The following is a 21,029-nucleotide window of genomic DNA, read 5'->3' on the forward strand; positions in this document are numbered from 1 at the left end:
GGGGAATTAAAAGAAAGTTACTCATCCCTTACTTGTATATGGTCACAGCGCAGGCATTCCTGGGAGTCCTTCCCCCTGACGCGGAACAGAGGGGTGGGTGGGGGGGAGATGCCTTTTAAACCCCCCCTGCACGCCTCTGGACCTTCCACTTTTGAATGGCACAGGGGAAAGCCTAACGTGCCCTGGCTGGCTCTCTCCTTTCCCTTCCCTGGTTCGGCTCAGGAGTCCAGCTGCTGCGGAAGGGGTCCCCAGAAAAAGGAGGAGGAAAGCCCCCCTGCTGCCCACCCCCCCAAACCTCTCGGATATTACATTTTCTGCACTCTCCAGCCAGCCCCTTCGCCGCCTCTCCGGTTTCTGGATCCTATTTGCCTTCCGTTGCGTTTGGGGAGACCAGCTGCGCCTCTGGAGTCGAGGAAGAAAGTTTGCCAAGAGTTTTAAGTGTGGGGAGGAAGGAAAAGGAAGCCGAGTCGGAAACAGAAATAAGGTGAGCGACACCCCCCCATTACTGGACAGCCAGCCAGAACTGGTCAATTTCGCCTCCTGGCACTGGTCAGTTTCACCTGGCCCCTAGCAAGGGCTGGTCAATTTCACGCGTCCCGGGGCATCGTTTTTTGCAGCCGGGCGCGCTTCAGCCAGAACCGCCTGGCCGGACCGAGAGACTCTCCCTGAAGCCCCTCACCGCTCTCCCGGAGCCCGCCTGCTTGCCGCCCCCCGAAAATGAATAGCAACAGTTACTATGACCAGCCCCCCCAGACCTACTACCAGGGCGAGGAGCAGGAGGAGATGCCGGCCACCGAGAAGGACCTGGCCGAGGACGCGCCCTGGAAGAAGATCCAGCAGAACACCTTCACCCGCTGGTGCAACGAGCACCTCAAGTGCATGAACAAGCGGATCGGGGACCTCCAGAAGGACCTGAGTGACGGCCTGAAGCTCATCGGCCTCTTGGAGGTCCTCAGCCAGAAGAAGATGTACCGAAAGTACCACGCCCGCCCCAATTTCAGGCAGATGAAGCTGGAGAACGTCTCCGTGGCCTTGGAGTTCCTGGACCGGGAACACATCAAGCTGGTCTCCATCGGTGAGTTGTGGGGAGGGGGGTACCCTGGCTGGCGGGGGGGAGGAGGAAGGCCGGCGTGGGGCTGGGGGTGATCGGTCCTTTCTGCCCCACTCCCCTACCAGGCTAAAGATGGGGAAGGGACAGGAGATAGAGCGATGAAGGAGGACAGGGAGCTTGGAGGAGACTGAGCTGCTATGGGGGTGCATGTATATCTGGGAAAGCCCTGACCTGGATGGCCAAGGCTAGTCCAATTTTGTCTAGACCTCAGAAGCTAAGCAGGGTCAGCCCTGGTCAGCATTTGGATGGGAGACCACCAAGGAAGTCCAGGGTCGCTGTGTAGAGCCAGGCAATGGCAAACCACCTCTGAACATCTCTTGCCTTGACCTGGATGGCCCAGGCTAGCCTGATCTCACCAGATCTCAGAAGCCAAGCAGGATTGGCCCTGGTTAATACTTGGATGGGAGACCACCAAGGAAGTTTAGGGTTGCTATACGGAGGCAGGCAATGGCAAACCATTTTTGTTTGTCTCTGTCTTCACCCAGATAATCCAGGCTAGCTCAATCTTATCAGATCTTGGAATCTAAGCAGGGTCAGCCTTGGTTAGTGTTTGGAGGGAGACCACCAAGGAAGTCCTGGGTTGCTACGCAGAGGCAGGCAAATGGTAAACCACCTCTGTAGGTCTTTTGCTATGATCTGGATTGCCCAGGCTAACTGGATTTGATCAGACCTCAGAAGCTAAGCAGGGTCTGCCCTGATCAGTATTTGGATGGGAGACCACCAGGGAAGTCCAGGATTGCTGTGCAGAGGCAAGCAATGGCCAGCCACCTCTGAACATCTCTTGCCTTGACGTTGATGGCCCAGGCTAGCCTGATCTCACCAGATCTCAGATGTGAAGCACGGTTGGCCCTGGTTAATACTTGGATGGGAGACCACCAAGGAAGTTTAGGGTTGCTACACGGAGGCAGGCAATGGCCAACCCTCTCTGTTTGTCTCGTGCCTTGAAAGCTCTCTGGGGTTACCATAAATCAGCTGAGACTTGACAAGGGCACTTTCCACCACCCCCACCATAACCTCCAGGAAAAATGGGAAGAGATGGTTGGCCGCTCATGAAAGCTGTGGTTCCCTTGGCCCGAGCTTCTGGTGTAGTGTGAGCTTCCACGGCTACGCAGAACTCTTGGTCTGCGCACTTGCGGCGCAACCGTACGCATGCTAAGTTAACTTTTACAGTTCTTGTGTCAGTGCTGATGAAGTTTCCTACAAATGGGAGTAGTTATAACTTTGGGGAGAGAAGAAGAAGAGTTGGTTTTTATATGCCGACTTTCTCTCCCACTTAAGGAAGAATCAAACCGGCTTACAATCACCTTCCCTTCCCCTCCCCACAACAGACACCCTGTGAAGTGGGTGGGGCTGAGAGAGAGCAGAGAGAGCTGTGACTAGCCCAAGGTCACCCAGCTGCCTTCGTGTGTAGGAGTGGGGAAACCAACCCGGCTCTCCAGATTAGAGTAGTCCACCAGATTAGAGGGAAGTGGTTTAGTGGGTAGCTATGTTGGTTTGCAGTAGAACAGCTAATTTTGAGTCTGGTAGCACCTTAGAGACCAATAAGATTTTGGGGGTATGAGCTTCCGAGAATCAAAACATCCTTTGTCAGTGTTGGGGTGTGTGTGACAAATTGGGAACGTGTCAACTTTCTGGGCTACCCAGGACGCCCTGTGGTCACTGCTGCAAAGAATTGTTCAGCATAAGCTGTTGTGGTGTGGTTGACTCTGGAGAATAAGAATTTAGGGACTGAATTTGTTCTGTTTTCCTGGATTAACTTTGGAGGAGTTCCACAGAACTCCTTGGGGGCAGTTCTTGGACTGAAAGACATCTCAGCCTAGAGAGACAAACGCTACTTTGACGTAGTGCATTCCATTCACCCTGTGAGGCAGGCCACGAGTCTTGTCACGTTACCTGGTGTAGCTCAGCGGCTGATTTGTGAGGCTGAAAGTTTTTCTTTCAAATCTCAAACCAGGCGTGTGCCGACTTGGTGTCCTTTGGCAAAACTCTTGGTGTCCTTTGGCATAACTCTCCCTCCAGTCTGTAGCGCCGGGACAAATGTGGTCTACCTGGCAGGTTTATTGTAAGGTTTACTGTGTTACATGTGAAGCTTGGAACACTTGCTTTCTAAATTATTGCAAGTGGTAGGATCAGAATCCAGGTCTCCGAGAATGATGTTTCCTTTTCTAGGTGGTGGAGCACAGTAACTCTCCAGAATTAGTCACTCGAGCTTCTCGGCTCCCCAAGATTTTAAAATGTGGGCAGAGGAACTTGAGATATGAGGGTTAGTAAGTGGGGATCTGCCCTGACCTGGATGGCCCAGGCTAGCCTGATCTCGTCAGATCTCAGAAGCTAAGCAGGGTCAGCCCTGGTTAGTATTTGGATGGGAGACCACCAAGGTGCAGAGGAAGGCACTGGCAAACCACCTCTGCTAGTCTCTTGCCATGAAAACCCCAAAAGGGATCGCCATAAGACGGCTGCGACTTGACGGCACTTTACACACACACACACACACAAGAGGGGAGTGGGCATGTTCATGGAGGAGAGGGGCTATCCGTGGCTACTAGTCAAAATGGATACTAGTCATGATGCATCCCTATTCTCTCCAGGATCAGAGGAGCAGGCCTATTATATCAGGTGGTGTGTAACGCAGGCAGGACAGTGCTGCTGAAGTCGTCTTTCTTGTGGGCTTCCTGGAGGCACCTGGTTGGCCGCTGTGTGAACAGACTGCTGGACTTGATGGGCCTGGGTCTGATCCAGCAGGGCTTTTCTCATGTTCTTATGTTTTAACCCCTCCTCGCTACATCCATACATTGGGGTGGGGTGGGCGGTTCAAACAAAATGCATTTTCAGCCAAAGCAGGAAAGTATTTTGAACCAGCCCTCAGTAACGCCCCAGGGCCCTAGATTAAAACTCACATTGTTGGGGTGTGTGTGTATCTCATTTTAGGCACAGGGGAAAGGGGAAGTGAATGGGCATCTATTAAAATGAGAAGGGGTTTTCATAGGTAGTCCTGCTTCTTGGTCACGTTGGGCACTGATTATTTTAAAGGAGATGTAATAAACAGCAAAACCCACCTCTACGTACAACGTACTGCTATTTCAAATATACACATAGATGAGCCAACCATATAAAATAACATTCACAAAATCATGATGTATGTATGCAAAAATATAAATCCCACCAACACATACAACAATCATGCAGTAACCACTTACACTACTACCAAATCATGCAGTAACCACTTACACTACTACCAACTATCTCAAGATTTCGCCTGGAATCTAGTACTCATGCTTGAGACTGAACTATTTGCTTATGAACTGAGCTTTGGTTGGATTCAAGTCACTACGGTTGGACTGAGCTGACTTTTATGTGGAATTGTTCTGTAACTTTAGGATTTTCATGGGTAAGGGGGCCGCGTTCCCTGCTGCGGTTGCAGGCTGCCTGCATGCGCTGTGGTTGGATCTGGTCTCTACCCATGCTCATTGCCTCCGGAGCAGGTCTGGCTTCCGGGGGGGGGGGCTTTGCCCTGTGCCTTCCAAGTTGGCAGCCGTCACATCATGGGGCAGGGAGTTCCACAGGGTTCAGTGGCTGTGGGCTCTCTCTTTCATGGTGTTTGAGGGGAGGGGATTTGGCTCAGGTGAGAGCATCTGCTGGGCACGCAGAAGGTCCCAGGTTCAATCCCCGGCATCTCCCAGTAAAAGAGACCAGGCGGCAGGTGATGTGCCCCCATGGCTTTAGTTATTATTATTTTTTAAATTATATTCCGTGCAATCTCAGATATTTGCTTCTAAAGCACTTTACAGCAATCCTAGTTTATATCCACACAATATAAAAAACTAAAATCAGAGCTAGGCAACAGTTAAATTGATCCATTTCTGATCAATGATCAGCAGAGACAAAATAATAATAACCCAAGCCAAATTGGTTCTCGTAGGTTATCCGGGCTGTGTAACCGTGGTCTTGGTATTTTCTTTCCTGACGTTTCGCCAGCAGCTGTGGCAGGCATCTTCAGAGGAGTAACACTGAAGTAACACTGTCCTTCAGTGTTCCTCCTCTGAAGATGCCTGCCACAGCTGCTGGCGAAACGTCAGGAAAGAAAATACCAAGACCACGGTTACACAGCCCGGATAACCTACGAGAACCAATGAACTCTGACCGTGAAAGCCTTCAACAATATTTCCAAGCCCCATTGTTTGGTACCGAAAGCTTGTCAAGCAAGTGTTTGCAGCAAGGGGCCACTGCTAAAAAGGCCCTATCTAGTTGCCACCCACTTGCTTTCCACAAGGAAAAGCACAGAGCAGAGCTCTTGTTGATGACTTTAATTGCAGGCAGGTATGTGTTGGATAGGGTTGCCAACCTCCAGGTGGTGGCTGGAGACCTCCCACTGTTACAAGTGATCTCCAGGAGACAGAGATCAAGAAGAAGAAGAAGAGTTGGTTTTTATATGCCGACTTTCTCTACCACTTAAGGGAGAATCAAACCGGCTTACAATCGCCTTCCCTTCCCCTCCCTACAACAGACACCCTGTGAGGTAGGTAGGGCAGAGAGAGCTCTAAGAGAGCTGTGACTAGCCCAAGGTCACCCGGCTGGCTTCATGTGGAGGAGTGGGGAAACAAATCCAGTTCACCCGATTAGCCTGCAATCCGGTTCTCCAGATCAGAGTCCACCGCTCCAAACCACTACACCACGCTGGCTCAGTTGCCCTGGAGAAATTGGCCGCTTTGGAAGGTGGACTCTATGGTGTAAAACCCCACTGATATCCCTCCCCTCCCCAAACCCCACCCTCCTCAAGCTCCACCCCCAAAATCTCCAGGTATTTCCCAGTCTGGAGCTCGCAACCTTAGTGTTGGAGGCGTCAGCGCTTTCGGTTCCGTGGTCCCTGATCTGTTCAGGGCTTTTAAGGATGATCGCCAGCACTTTGAATAGTGCCTGGAAGTAAACCCACAACCAATTCCCAGCCCTGCTCTTCTGCTTCTTGGGTTGATGTAGTGAAACAAAGGGGCTGACGGTGGGGAAATTTGTTCATTTTGAAAAACATTTAACCCTAAACATTAGAGTCACCGTGGAATTGCAAGTGATCTTCAGATGACCAATATCACATCCCCTCATAGAGTCATCGAGTTGGAAAGACCCACCGGGATCATCTAGTCCAATCCCCTGCACAATGCAGGAAACTCACGACTACCTCCCCCCCCCCACACCCCTAGTGACCCCTACTCCATGCCCAGAAGATGGCCAAGATGCCCTCTCTCTCATGATCTGCTTAAGGTCATAGAATCAGAATTGCTGACAGATGGCCATCTATTCTAGCCTCTGCTTAAAAACCTCCAGGGAAGGAGAGCTCACCACCTCCCGAGGAAGCCTGTTCCACCGAGGAACCGCTCTAACTGTTGGAAAGTTCTTCCTAATGTTTAGCTGGAAACTCTTTTGATTTAATTTAAACCCGTTGGTTCTGGTCCAGCCTTCTGGGGCAACAGAAAACATCTCGGCACCCTCCTTCTCAGCCTTTGAAGTACTTGAAGGTGGTTATCCTATCCCCTCTCAGTCTTCTCCTCTCCAGGCTAAACATACCCAGCTCCTTCAGCCTTTCCTCCTAGGACTTGATCTCCAGACCCCTCACCATCGTTGTTGCCCTCCTCCTTTGTTGCCTTCCAGCTTGTCTACATCCTTCTTAAATTGCGGTGCCCCAAACTGAACACAGTACTCTAGGTGAGGTCTCACCAGAGCAGAGCAAAGTGATACCAGCACTTTGCACGATCTGGTCACTATACCTCCGTTGATGCAGCCCAGGACCGCATTTGCCTTTTTAGCTTCCACATCACACCGCTGGCTCATGTTCAGTGTTTGGTCTACTAAGACCCCAGGATCCTTTTCGCATAAGATCCTTTTCCCTGGAGAAAATGGCTGCTTTGGAGGGGGGACTCTGTGGCCTTGTACCCTGCTGAGGTCTCTCACTCCCTAAACACCCCCCTCCCCAGGTTCCACCTCCCAAATCTCCAGGAATGTCACATGGGTAAGCATCACTCATCACGATCCGGGGGTCTGTTTTCTGCTTTCACACCTCCCCGCTGTATTTTCCATGTTTTGCAGGAAACAGAGATGCCCATGTGCAACCGCAAACCTCTTCGCCCGTTCACACGGCACATCTTGCAGGCTGGCGAAACCCATACCCGGCCTCTCCTCTGAAAGGAAATGTCTTTCAGCGTGCCGAGGAGGGTGGATTTGAGCCAGCGGGGAAGGGGAGGAAAGGCAACTCTTTAACAGCGCACATTTGTCAATAAGAATTGTCAGGGTTGTTATCCTTGGCTGGGAGGACGGGGCGGGCGGGGGGTCAGCAGCTCGGGCCTTTCTCTTTGCTGTCGTTTCGGCCCTTCTGATCCTCGGAGGATCGCGGGGCGAGGGATGCGTGCCCACTTCCCTTCGCTCCTGCTCGTCGGGCAGAGGAAGGAAGGGCAGCGGTGTGTTGCCAGTTGTGCCACCGACGTGCGACCCACTTGAGTGTGGGAATTTCTGCCTGGATTTAAGCGGATTAGGGCGCGGCGTGGGGGGTGGGGAGGCAGCAGCTGGCACAGTGGGCAGACGTAGCCGGGGAGGGCACAGTCGGGGCGGTTGCCCGTCTAAAAGCGAGGCTCTTCCCTCTGAAGTTGCGGCTCCGTGCCAGTCCTCCTCGATCGGGAAGGGTGTCGAATATTGGACCTCGCTTCCAGGCGAACTGGATGCTTTCAACAAGCAGCAACCCCCAAATTCTCCCTTGTGTCTAGTGTCATGCAAATCCTTGCATTGGGCCCTAGGAAGAAGAAGAAGAGTTGGTGTTTATATGCCGACTTTCTCTGCCACTTATGGGAAATGCTTACCATCACCTTCCCTTCCCCTCCCCACCACAGACACCCTGTGAGGTAGGTGGGGCTGAGAGAGTGTGACTAACCCAAGGTCACCCAGCTAGCTTCACGTGTAGGAGTGGGGAGACAAATCCAGTTCACCAGATTAGCCTCCGCCGCTCATGTGGAGGAGTAGGGGAATCGAACCCGGTTCTCCGGATCAGAGTCCACCGCTCCAAAGCTCCGCTCGTAACCACTACACCACGCTGGCTCTCATGATTTATTTATTTTATTCATTTATCAAATTTATAATCCGTCCTCCCCAACCACATCCCCCAAAGATCGGGTTGCCAGCCTCCAGGTTCTAGCTGGAGATCTCCTAGTATTACAACTGATCTCCAGGTAACAGAGATCAGCTCACCTGGAGAAAAATGGCCGCTTTGGCAATTGGACTCTGCCATCCTGCCGACCCTCCTCTCAATACCCCACAAGGTGAGAAGACCCCCCTCTTTCTGCTGCAGCTCCAAAACCCATCAGAGGTGGTTTTGTGGCCCGGACTCTGGGAGAGAGCCAGCATGGTGTAGTGGTTAAGAGCAGTGGTTTGGAGCGGTGGACTCTGATCTGGAGAACCGGGTTTGATTCCCCACTCCTCCACATGAGCGGCAGACATAGGGTTGCCAACCTCTAGGTAGTAGCTGGAGATCTCCTGCTATTACAACTGATCTCCAGCCGATAGAGATCAGTTCACCAGGAGAAAATGGCCGCTTTGGCAATGGGACTCTATGGCGTTGAAGTCCTTCCCCTCTCCAAACCTCGCAACCCTAGGCAGACACTAATCTGGTGGACTGGATTTATTTCCCCACTCCTACACACGAAGCCAACTGGGTGACCTTGGGCTAGTCACAGCTATCTCAGCCCCACCTACCTCACAGGGTGTCTGTTGTGGGGAGGGGAAGGGAAGGTGATTGTAAGCCGGTTTGAGTCTCCCTTAAGTGGCAGAGAAAGTCGGCATATAAAAATCAACTCTTCTTCTTCTTCTTCTCCTTCTTCTCCTTCTTCTCCTCCTTCTCCTTCTTCTTCTTCTCCTCCTTCGACGTTGGAACGAAGCAAATGCTTTGACACCCCCACCCCCCCCCCCCAGGTGGCTGACCCCTGGGTTCCTCCTCACTGGCTTCCCTTCCGCAGTGGAAAACTGGAGTGTGCAATGTGGGCATGCAGACATGTGCTGATGCATGCTCCCCCCTCCCTCCCCCTGGCCTGTCCCCAAGCCTTTGATAAGCGCATATCCTAGGAAGCAGCGGCTACATCAGGAGCCGGTTCCAAGCAGTTGTTTCTCAGCCTTGTCTGCTCTTGATGGCTCGCATTTATGGCCAAAGACGAGGGAGGGCAGCCAGAGACATTAAATGAGGGGCCTGGATGCTTGTATGTGTATTGTGAAAAGGAGGGGGGGGGGTCCCAGAGGAGGCTGTCTCTTGACCCTTTCCGATCCAAGGCACCTTTCCTCCCTAGTCTCTATCGGCAATTGTGAGTTAATGGAGGGGTGGGGGAAGGGGCTTGCTTTTTTGAGTGCAGATGTTTGCAGGCCCTGGCAGCTGGAAGTGCGGTGGGAGAAGGTCTGGAGCTAATTTGGGCCAGAGTGGCTTGGGGGGTGTGGGAGAGAAGGGAAGAGAAGAAGAACTGCAGGACAGTGATGGGAAGCGTTCCCTACAAGCTAGGGTTGCCAGGTCCCCCCTGGCCACCGAGGGGTGGGTGGGAGGTGTAGGGTTACAAGATCCAGGTTGGGAAACTCCTGGAGATCTGGGTATGGAGGGTGGGGAGGGCAGGGACCTCGGTGGGGTACAATGCCATAGAGTCACCCCTCCAAAGCAGCCATTTTCTCCAGGGGAGAAAATCCAGGGGAGAAAATCTCTGTAGTCTGGAGATGAGGGCTTTTCTCATAATTCCAGGACGCGGGGACATCGGCTGAAGCTGGAGGGTGAGAGATCCAAAACAGATCAAAGGAAGTCTTTCTTCACACAACGCATAGTGAAATGGTGGAACTCCCTGCCCCAGGATGTAGTGATGGCTGCCAACTTGGAAGGCTGTAAGAGGGGAGTGGACGTGTTCATGGAGAAGAAGGCTATCCATGGCTATTAGTCAAAACAAATACTAGTCATGATGCACACATATCCTCTCCAGGATCAGAGGAGCATGCCCATTATATTAGGTGCTGTGGAGCACAGGCAGATTAAATAAATAGACATCTTGCGGCAGCAAGTTCTGCATATTAATAATGTATAGAAGAACATATGACGTGCGACGGCAGGGGTGGGGTGCAACTCTCATTGGACAGAGTGAAATTTGGGGGAAACAATCTGGTGTAATGATTAAAGTATTGGACTGGGATCCAGGTATGATTCCCCGCTCTGCCATGGAAGCTTGCTGGGTGACCTTGGGCCAGTCCCACACTCTCAGCCTAGCCTACCTCACAGGGTTGCTGGGAGGATAAAGCAGAGGAGAGGGGAACGACGTAGGCCACATGGGAGAGAAAGGCCTGATGTAAATCTGTCTAGACATTAGGAAGAATTTTCTGACAGTTGTAGCGGTTCATCAGTGGAACAGGCTTCCCCGGGAGGTGGTGAGCTCTCCTTCCCTGGAGGTTTTTAAGCAGAGGCTAGAATAGATGGCCATCTGTCAGCAATGCTGATTCTATGACCTTAAGCAGATGATGAGAGGGAGGGCATCTTGGCTGTCTTGTGGGCATGGAGTAGGGCTCGGTGGGGGTGCAGGGTGGGGGAGGTAGTTGTGAATTTCCTGCATTGTGCAGGGGGTTGGACTAGATGACCCTGGTGGTCCCTTCCAACTCTGTGATTCTAGGATTCTATAAATAAAGAAAAAACAGAAGTCTCCTGGAAATAGCTTCTTGTCTGTGGCCGGGGGACAAAGTGACGCACTGCTTAGAAAACCCTTAAAACCGGATGCAGAGGGAGGGGTGTGGTTTCCCCTCCCTGTGTGTGCATTTGGGTGAATGCAGCCCCCCTGCTCCCCCCCCCCCGCACCCAGTTGGGTGATTTAGGAAAAGCTCTGAGAGTATCTATGGCTGGAGAGAACCGGGTTTCTTCCTAAGGATGCCAGAGATTCCTCCTCTCCCCTGCAAAGTCTTTTGTGCTTCCTTGTCTATCTTTGGTAGTGGATTCGTCTCCTGGGCCTTGGGGAGGGCGGCAACGTAACTCAGGGACTAAGGGAATGGCCCGAGCTGTGAGCATAAACTCACCTCAACCACCAGCTCCCTGCACGGCATAGTGGTGTCTCCCAATCTCGGGTCCCCCTTTCATTTCATTTATTTGCAAAGCTGGCATCCTGCCTTTCTGCCCTTACAAGGGGCCACCGAGGCGGCGAACCGTTTAGCTGTTTAGCTTGGAAGGAAGTCGGTTAAGGGGAGACATGATAGAGGTCTATAAAATGATGCATGGTGTGGAGGGAGTGGACAGGGAGGAGCTTTTCTCCCTCTCGCATAATACTAGGATGTGGGGTCATCTGCTGAAGCTGGAGGGCGAGAGATTCGAAACAGATCAAAGGAAGCATTTCTTCACACGACACAGAGTTAAATGGTGGAACTCCCTGCCCCAGGATGTGGTGATGGCTGCCAACTTGGTAGGCTTTAAGAGGCGTATGCATGGCTACTAGTCAAAATAGATACTAGTCATGATTCATCCCTATTCTCTCCAGGATCAGAGGAGCATGCCTGTTATATTGGGTGCTGTGGAACCCAGGCAGGATGGTGCTGCTGCAGTCATCTTCTTTGTGGGCTTCCCAGAGGCACCTGGTTGGCCAAGGTGTGAACAGACTGCTGGACTTGATGGGCCGTGGTCTTATCCAGCAGGGCTTTTCTTATGTTCTCATGAGATCTCCCTATATTACAACTGATCTTCAGGCAATGGAGAAAATGTCTGCCTTGCAACGCAGACTCTGTCATTATACCCCACGGAAGTCCATCCCCTCCCCAAACCCCGTCCTCTTCAGGCTCCACCCCCAAAATTTCCAGGTGTTTCCCAACCTGGAGCTGGCAACCCTATCTAAGACCCACACATTTGTGAAACAGTGGTCACTTTCTTACATTTATGGCCCACTTTCCCTCCAAGGAAGGCAGCATGCTGGGGTCTCCCTGCACAACGACCCTGTTAGGTGAGGCTGAAGAAGAGAGGAGCTGGGCTGACTAAGGTGACCCACAAAGCTTCATTAGCAGGGCTAGGATTTGAACGGAGGTCTCCCGGGTCCTAGTTCAACATTTGAACCGCTCTGCCACATCGGCAGTCTAGATCCTCAGCAATGTTCTCCCTTAGCTAGGGTTGCCAATTTCCAGATAGTAGCTGGAGATCTCCCACTGTTACAACTGATCTCTAGCCGATAGAGATCGGTTCCCCTGGGAAAATGGCCTCTTTGGCCATTGGACTCTATGGCATTGAAGTCCCTCCCCTCCCCAAACCCCACCTTCCTCAGGCTCTGCCCTCAAAATCTCCAGGTATTTCCCAACTCAGAGCTGGCAACCCTAGGCTGGGGAGGTGAGGGACCAAAGTGGGGTATAATTAGGGTTGCCAACCTCAGGTATTAGCTGGAAAGCTCCTGCTATTTCAATTGTTCTCCAGCCAATAGAGATCAGTTCACCTGGAGAAAATGGCCACTTTGGCAATTGGACTCTATGGCATTGAAGCCCCTCCCCTCCCCAAACTCCGCCCTCCTCAGGCTACGCCCCCAAAATCTCCAGGTATTTCCCAACTCAACCCTACCCTTAGCAAATTAGCTCTGTCTGAAGGGTGAATTAAAGGGCAGATGAAACCTCTCTGGACACGTTCAAAGAATCCCTCTACTTGCTTAAATATCCCCAAATGTGAACCATTAGGGGGGTTTTGGGGTGCCAGAGTGGGAAAAGTTCTTCTTCTTGCCGACGCTGCTTGCAGATGAGTTTTAACCAGGCAGCTGGCACTGAGCGGGGAGGGGCCTGGCATTTCCCCACACCCCCCTCCCAACTCACAAAGGGGGAGGAGAAGGTGCCTACAGCCTGGGGTCTGGAATGCGAGGAATCTCCCCCAACAGCTTCTTGCCCTCAGCTGTCTGTCCTCGGACAGGTGGGAATAGCTCGGTGGGGGGAGGCGGCGAGAAAGAGCTCTACAGCCCTCCCCTCCTGCACCATTTAACCTTGGGCTCAGTACCCAGTGGCTGAATGTCTTCAGTTACCGTCAGGGAGCTCAGAAGAAGCCACTGGCTGTGCCACTCTGCCTGGCCAGCTGCCCCAGCCAAGCCTCCAGCTTCTGGCCACTTCTTCCATACTGAAAAGAAAATGTGATGTCTTGCTATTGCCAGGGCTGTCTGTGTACTGCATGCTTTTTGATGCCCGTTTGGCTGCCCTGCCTAGGCTATACTCAGGGCATATGGACAACGCCAACCCATTATACTTATGCTGCTGCAGGGTTGCCAATCTCCCCGTGGAGACTGGCGTTCTCTTGGAATTGCAGCAGATTTCTAGACTATAGGGCTTCTCTTAGGAGCCAGCGTGGTGTAGTGGTTAAGAACGCTGGTTTGTAGGGGTGGACTCTGATCTGGAGAACCGGGTTTGATTCCTCACTCCTCCACATGAGTGGCCGACGCTAATCTGGTGAACTGGATTTGTGTTTCTCCACTCCTACAGGTGAAGCCAGCTGGGTCACCTTGGGCTAGTCACAGCTCTCTCCGATCTCTCTCAGTCCCACCTGCCTCAGAGGGTGTCTGTTGTGGGGAGGGGAAGAGAAGGTGATTGTAAGCTGCTTTGATTCTTCCTTAAGTGGTAGAGAAATGGAGCTCACTTGGGCAAAGGCGAAGCCACCCAGACATCTAGGACACCTCAGTCTGTGGCCTGGATGATGTTAGTGTTGTGTGTACAATCCCATAGCCAGGTATACTGTGTGTGAGGAGGTCGTGGCTCAGTGGTGGAGCATCTGCTTGGCATGCAGAAGGCCCCCAGTTCCAACCCTGGCGTCTCCAGCCGAAAAGACCATAGAATCATAGAGTTGGAAGGGACCACCAGGGTCATCAAGTCCAACCCCCTTCACAATGCAGGAAATACACAACTACTCCCCCCCACACCCTCAGTGACCCGTACTCCATGCCCAGAAGATGGCCAAGATGCCCTCTCTCTCATCATCTGCCTAAGGTCACAGAATCAGCATTGCTGACAGATGGCCATCTAATCTCTTCTTAAAAACCTCCAGGGAAGGAGTGCTCACCACCTCCCGAGGAAGTCTGTTCCACTGAGGAACCGCTCTAACTGTTAGAAAATTCTTCCTAATGTCTTTTGATTTAATTTCCACCCGTTGGTTCTGGTCCGACTTCCTGGGGCAATAGAAAACAACTTGGCATCCTCCTCAATATGACAGCCCCTCAAGTACTTGAAGATGGTTATATCCCCTCTCAGTCTTCTCCTCTCCAGGCTAAACATACCCAGCTCCTTCAAACTTTCCTCATAGGACTTGGTCTCCAGACCCCTCGCCATCTTTGTTGCCCTCCTCTGGACCCGTTCCAGCTTGTCTACATCCTTCTTAAATTGGGGTGCCCAAAACTGAACACAGTACTCAAGGTGAGGTCTAACCAGAGCGGAGTAAAGCGATACCATCACTTCGCGTGATCTGGACACTATACTTCTGGTGATGCAGCCCAAGACTGCATTTACCTTTTTAGCTACCGCTACCAGGTTGTAGGTGATGTGAAAGACCTGAAAACAGGGAGCTGCTGCCAGTCAGAGTAGGCAATACTGACAATGATGGAGCAATGTATTTATTTTATTTAATTCATGGATCACCTGGTTGGCCCCTGTGTGAACAGACTGCTGGACTTGATGGGCCTGGGTCTCATCCAGCAAGGCCTTTCTGATGTTCTTATGGATACCCTGCCCTTTATACCCTGAAAGCGACTTACATCGTTCTCCTCTCCTCTATTTTATCCACACAACAACCATGTGCGGTAGGTTAGGCGGAGAGAATGTGACTGGCCCAGGGTCACCCTGTGAGTTTCCAGCGTGGTGTAGTGGATAAGAGCGGTGGTTTGGAGCGGTGGACTCTGATCTGGAGAACCGGGTTTGATTCCCCACTCCTCCACATGAGCGGCAGAGGCTACTCTGGTGAACTGGATTTGTTTCCCCACTCCTGCACACGAAGCCTGCTGGGTGACCTTGGGCTAGTCACAGCTCTATCAGCCCCACCTAGCTCACAGGGTGTCTGTTGTGGGGAGGGGGAGAGGTGATTGTAAGCTGGTTTGAGTCTTTCTTAAGGGTTAGAGAAAGTCGGCATATAAAAAACCAACTCTTCTTCTTCTTCTCAATGTATTTATTAATTTTATTCATAGATACCCTGCCTTTTATGCCCTGAAAGCGGCTTACATAGTTCTACTTTCCTCTGTTTTATCCACACAACAACTATGTGCGGTAGGTTAGGCGAAGAGAATGTGACTGGCCCAAGGTCACCCTGCGAGTTTCCGGGGCATGCGTGGGGATTCGTACCGGGGTCTCCCAGATACTAGTCCGACACTTTAACCACTATGCCACAATGGCCTGATTCAGTGTAACGCAGCTTCATGTGTTATATGAAGCCTGCCTGGGACAAGGGGAAACATTAGCAGCCCCCTCTGCATGCCTGTCATCAGGATTAAATGTTGCTCTCTGGGGCATAAGCTCAAGAATTCAGGCATGTGCAATACCCTAAGAATAGAATGGAAAGCTTACCTAGCTAAATTGTCCAGGGCCTGGCCTATGCATGCAGGAGAATGAGACGGGGATGGAAAGGACTGTACCGTTCCCGGTTGCAGGTTTCTGGTGCCATTACTGACCACCCCATAAACAATTCGATGCAATCAAAAATTAGCATCTGGGGGGGGGGGAGAAGTTTTAGCCCACCCTCTTCCTCTAGTTGGCTTGGTCGGGAAGGTTTGAGTAGGGAAATTCAGCTCTCCTCTCTTGACGAGGTACCCTACTCCTTGGTGAGGATATTTTTTATAGGAGCCAGTATTGGATTAAGGTGCCATCTATACTTAAATTGGGTTTAGCTTAAAGTTTTACGATATATGTTTTAATACTGATGTATTTGTACGTATTCATTTTGTTGGAAGGCGCCCTGAGACTGGGAGTGCTGGGAAGGGCAGGTATAAACTTAATAAATAAAGAAATAAATAGTTTTGCTACCTACAGGCATATTTTATATAAAATGTTTGCTGCATCACCTCGTACCTGAAAGGGCTATGGTCCGTTCTTAGGGTTTCCAGATCCCTCTTTGCCACCGGTGGGAGGTTTTTGGGGCGGAGCCTGAGGAGGCGGTATTTGGGGAGGGGAGGGACTTCAATGCCATAGAGTCCAATGGCCAAAGTGGCTATTTTCTCCAGGGGAACTGATCTCTGTCGGCTGGAGATCAGTTGTGATAGCAGGAGATCTCCAGCTACTAGCTGGAGGTTAGCAACCCTACGGTGGTGTCTGAGGAGGGCAGGGTGCAGGGAGGGGAGAGGCTTCAATGCCATAGAGTCCAATGGCCATTTTCTCCAGGTGAACTGATTTCTATCGGCTGGAGATTAGATGTAATAGCAGGAGATCTCCAGCTAGTACCTGGAGGCTGGCAACCCTATCCGTTCTGCTGCCTGTGTGGTGTTGTCTCCGCGCACATCTGTGTCGCAGCCACAGTGTGCATGCGCATAGGGAAATCCAGGGGGAAGAAAAGCAGCCCTGGCTTTGAAATGCTGGCCTCAGCCATCTTTCTGACAACTAGCCAAGAAGTGATAATCTCTCCCCCCCCCCGCCACCCCACTGCTGGGCTAAAATAAATTTAGCCAGTTGGCAGGGAATTGTGGGAGGTCCTGGGCGCACGGCCGGAACAGGAACCAGCCCGCGACCCCCTTGCAAAGAGGGCTATTTCGGGACCGTTCAGCTTGATGCGTATCACATGTTTGGGTTCGGCATATAAGTGTTCTGCAAATGCTTGTCAAAGCGTGGGAAAGAAAAGAACATTTGCAAATGGGTTGCAGAAGGTGATTGAGGCTGTGTCCAAATGGACCTAAAGGAAGGAGGGTTTCCCCCCCCTCTCTCCCCTGGGTTTCTTCCCTACTCCAACCCCACTTGTGCTGCAACCAACCACGCATGCATGCCACCGATTCAAAGTCTGATTTCATTATTAGCTTTACCCCTCCCTCCTAGGGTTGCCAGGTCCCTCTTCTCCGCTGGTGGGAGATTTTAGGGGCGGAGCCTGAAGAGGGCAGGGTTTGGGGAGGGATTTAATGCTATAGAGTCCAATTGCCAAAGCAGCCATTTTCTCCAGGGGAACTGATCTTTATCGGCTAGAGGTCTGTTGTAATAGCAGGAGATCTCCAGTGACTACCTGGAGGTTGGCAACCCTACTCCCTCCCATGAATCAGGCGGGCTGCTGTATTGTTCAAAATGCACTTGTATGATCATACAATTCAAAATTAAGTCAGGGCTGTATTTCTTTTAAAAAGAAATAAATGCAAGTTTTGCAAAATAGCTTGGGGGGAGTGGGGGAGGGAAGGTGGATCCATGATGGCATGGGCACCGGCCCATCAGTGCTATGGGGAAATGCATTCTGCTGCAAAAGGGGACAGAGTCTTTCTACTCCGAGCTTGACTGTGTATAAAATTCATTTCTTTCGAGTAAGGTTCCTCAACATTGTGCCCGTGATACTTCCTTTGGTGCCTGCACAGCTTTTCAGAAAGTGGGCGGGGCCATCGTAAGGCATGGCTTGTTACTGGCAGATTCAAAAATGATCTTGGGATCTTAGTAGACCAAACACTGAACATGAGTCAGCAGTGTGATGCGGTAGCTAAAATGGCAAATGCGATCTTGGACTGCATCAACAAGTATAGTGTCCAGATCACATGAAGTGATGGTATGACTTTACTCTGCTCTGGTTAGACCTCACCTAGAGTACTGGGTTCAGTTTTGGGCACCCCAATTTAAGAAGGATGTAGACAAGCTGGAACGGGTCCAGAGGAGGGCAACCAAGATGGTGAGGGGTCTGGAGACCAAGTCTTATGAGGAAAGGTTGAAGGAGCTGGGTATGTTTAGCCTGAAGAGGAGAAGACTGAGAGGAGATATGATAACCATGTTCAATTACTTGAGGGGCTGTATATGTATCCTCTATATGAGGATGGTGCCCAGTTGTTTTCTGTTGCCCCAGAAGGTCGGACCAGAACCAACGGGTTGAAATTAAATCAAAAGAGTTTCCATCTGGACATTAGGAAGAATTTTCTAACAGTCAGAGCGGTTCCTCAGTGGAACAGGCTTCCTCGGGAGGTGGTGGGCTCTCCTTCCCTGGAGGTTTTGAAGAGGCTAGATGGCCATCTGTCAGCAATGCTGATTCTGTGACCTTAGACAGATCATGAGAGGGAGGGCACCTTGGCCATCTTCTGGGCATGTAGGAGTCACTGAGGGCATGGGGGGGAGTAGTTGTGAATTTCCTGCATTGTGCAGGGGGTTGGACTAGATGACCCTGGTGGTCCCTCCCAACTCTATGATTCTATGATAATTCAACCTATATCAGCCTCCTGAGGTCCGTCTCTGGGTCCTTAAAGCCAACTCCTAGCCCTTCTGTGAGCTGGGAGTCCTGAGTTCCAATCTTGGAATCAACAGACTGGTGTCTAAGTCTGTTTACCCCACCAGATTTTGGCTCCGGGCCATTAAAACGATGTATACAAACAATTTGCATCTGAAGACTGACAAATGGACAATGCTTCTTTCTTTAGTTTATTTATCTAGCCTGCCTCCCACAGAAAATAAGGAAGTATTACTACCTGCCCTGTTGTGCTTAGCATCGATTGGTTCTGGTCCGACCTTCTGGGGCAGTGGTTCCCAACCTTTTTTTGACCAGGGACCACTACGACTTTTTTGTTCGGTGCAGGGACCCCAAGGTTCAAAATAAAAATTCAGAGAATTTGAAAATAAATTTTAATCATAACAGTTAAACATTAAACTTAGAATAATATTTGAATATATTTTTTATAATAGAGAACTTTTAATTGAAAATATTAATTTATTATGGGTTTATAACTTTGTTTCGCGGACCTTAATTTAGTTCTTGCGGACCCCTGGCGGTCCGCGGACCCCTGGTTGGGAACCAATGTTCTGGGGCAACAGAAAACAACTGGGCACCCTCCTCCATAGGACAGCCCTTCAAGTACTTGACGATGGTCATCATATCCCCTCTCAGCCTTCTCCTCTCCAGGCTAAACATACCCAGCTCCTTCAACCTTTCCTCATAGGACTTGGTCTCCAGACCCCTCACCATCTTTGTTGCCCTCCTCCAGCTTGTCTACATCCTTCTAAAATTGCTAAACAGGCTAAACATACCCAGCTCCTTCAACCCAATTCCCAACAGAAGATCCATCATTAGGGCTCCAGGTGGTGGCTGGAGATCTCCCGCTATTACAACTGATCTCCAGGTGACTGAGTACCTGGCAGTTGGCAACCCTAAATACTGGCTTTGATGGCTCAAGGGTCCGATTCAGCTGAAGGCAGCTTCGTGTGCTTTGTTCCCGTCCTGTGCCCCAGGCGGCCAGGGATCGGCCTGGAGGCTTGCCAACATGCAAAGCCTCCTCTCTGCCCTTTGCAGCCACGTTGGTCCTGGGACGGCGGAATCGGGAACTTGGCCGGGTTCAGCGGCAGCTGGCCATTGAGCGGCGAGGGGGAGTGTGGGAAGGGGCGTCAGACATTCCCTCGCTAATCCCGCTGTCTTCGGCCCCAACTGGGCCAGCACCGTTTCGGTTTCCAAAGGCAGCTGCCGTGAGCAGCTGATGGCAAAGCTTGGAAAGAGCCCAAGGCCCTGAGGAAGTTTCTGGAAACCCGGAGGGGGTCTGGACGCTCACGCGGGGCCTGGCCGGCGCAAGGCCGATCCTAGCACATACACCCAGAAGCAAGGTGGAGAGGCCCGGTGGGAGGAGACTGCAGGCAAAGGGGTGGAGCCTGGTGGGATGGGGCGGGGCCTCGTAGAGCATGTGAGTTAGGGTTGCCAGGTCCTTTGCCACTGGTGGGAGGTTTTTGGGGCGGAGCCTGAGGAGGGCGGGGTTTGGGAAGGGGTGGGACTTCAGTGCCGCAGAGTCTAATTGCCAAAGCGACCATTATCTCCAGGTGAACTGATCTCTACCGGCTGGAGATCTGGAGAACCGGGTTCGATTCCCCGCTCCTCCACAGGAGCGGCCGATGCTAATCTGGTGAACTGGATTTGTTTCCCCACTCCACATGAAGCCAGCTGGGTGACCTTGGGCTAGTCACAGCTCTCTCAGCCCCACCTACCTCACAGGGTGTCTATTGTGAGGAGGGGAAGGGAAGGCGATTGTAAGCTGGTTTGATTCTTCCTTAAGTAGTAGAGAAAGTCGGCATATAAAAACCAACTCTTCTTCTTCTCCTCCTCCTCCTCCTTCTTCTCCTCCTTCTCCTCCTTATTCTCCTTCTTCTCCTCCTCCTTCTTCTCCTCCTCCTTCTTCTACTCCTCCTCCTCCTTCTTCTCCTCCTCCTCCTCCTTCTTCTCCTCCTTCTCCTCCTCCTTCTTCTCCTTCTCCTCCTCCTCCTCCTTCTACTACTTCTCCTCCTTCTCCTTCTTCTCCTCCTTCTCCTCCTCCTTCTTCTCCTTCTCCTCCTCCTTCTTCTCCTCCTCCTCCTTCTCCTCCTCCTCCTCCTCCTCCTTCTTCTCCTCCTCCTCCTTCTCCTCCTCCTCCTTCTTCTCCTTCTTCTCCTCCTCCTCCTTCTACTACTTCTCCTCCTTCTCCTCCTTCTCCTTCTTCTCCTTCTTCTTCTCCTTCTCCTTCTCCTCCTCCTTCTTCTCCTCCTCCTTCTCCTCCTCCTTCTTCTCCTCCTTCTCCTCCTCCTTCTTCTCCTTCTCCTCCTCCTCCTCCTCCTTCTTCTACTCCTTCTCCTCCTCCTTCTCCTTCTTCTCCTCCTTCTCCTTCTTCTTCTCCTTCTTCTCCTCCTCCTTGTCTCAGTCTGAAGAAACATTAAATAAATATTTCAGGCCTCCATTTGCCTTGGGGCCATGCAAGGAAAGGAGATGAGGTTTAACCCTTCAGTTTCCACTCAGATTTACCTTTTGAAACCAGCTTGCCTACTCTGCTGTTAACAA

At 51.4% G+C, this 21,029-nt stretch overlaps 1 protein-coding gene across 2 annotated transcripts in view; it reads left to right on the forward strand.

Annotated features, from left to right (window-relative positions):
• Nucleotides 1-716: 716 nt before the first annotated feature.
• The window catches only part of FLNC (filamin C), a 98,033-nt gene continuing 77,720 nt past the window's right edge, over nucleotides 717-21,029 (forward strand). For both annotated transcript variants that reach the window (XM_056847493.1, XM_056847494.1), the window contains exon 1: nucleotides 717-1,075. In XM_056847493.1, coding sequence (XP_056703471.1) covers nucleotides 718-1,075 — 358 coding nt within the window. In that variant the 5' untranslated portion in view covers nucleotide 717. The remainder of the gene's footprint in view (nucleotides 1,076-21,029) is intronic.

Source organism: Euleptes europaea, chromosome 3, assembly GCF_029931775.1.
Source record: "Euleptes europaea isolate rEulEur1 chromosome 3, rEulEur1.hap1, whole genome shotgun sequence".
Taxonomy (NCBI): domain Eukaryota; kingdom Metazoa; phylum Chordata; class Lepidosauria; order Squamata; family Sphaerodactylidae; genus Euleptes; species Euleptes europaea.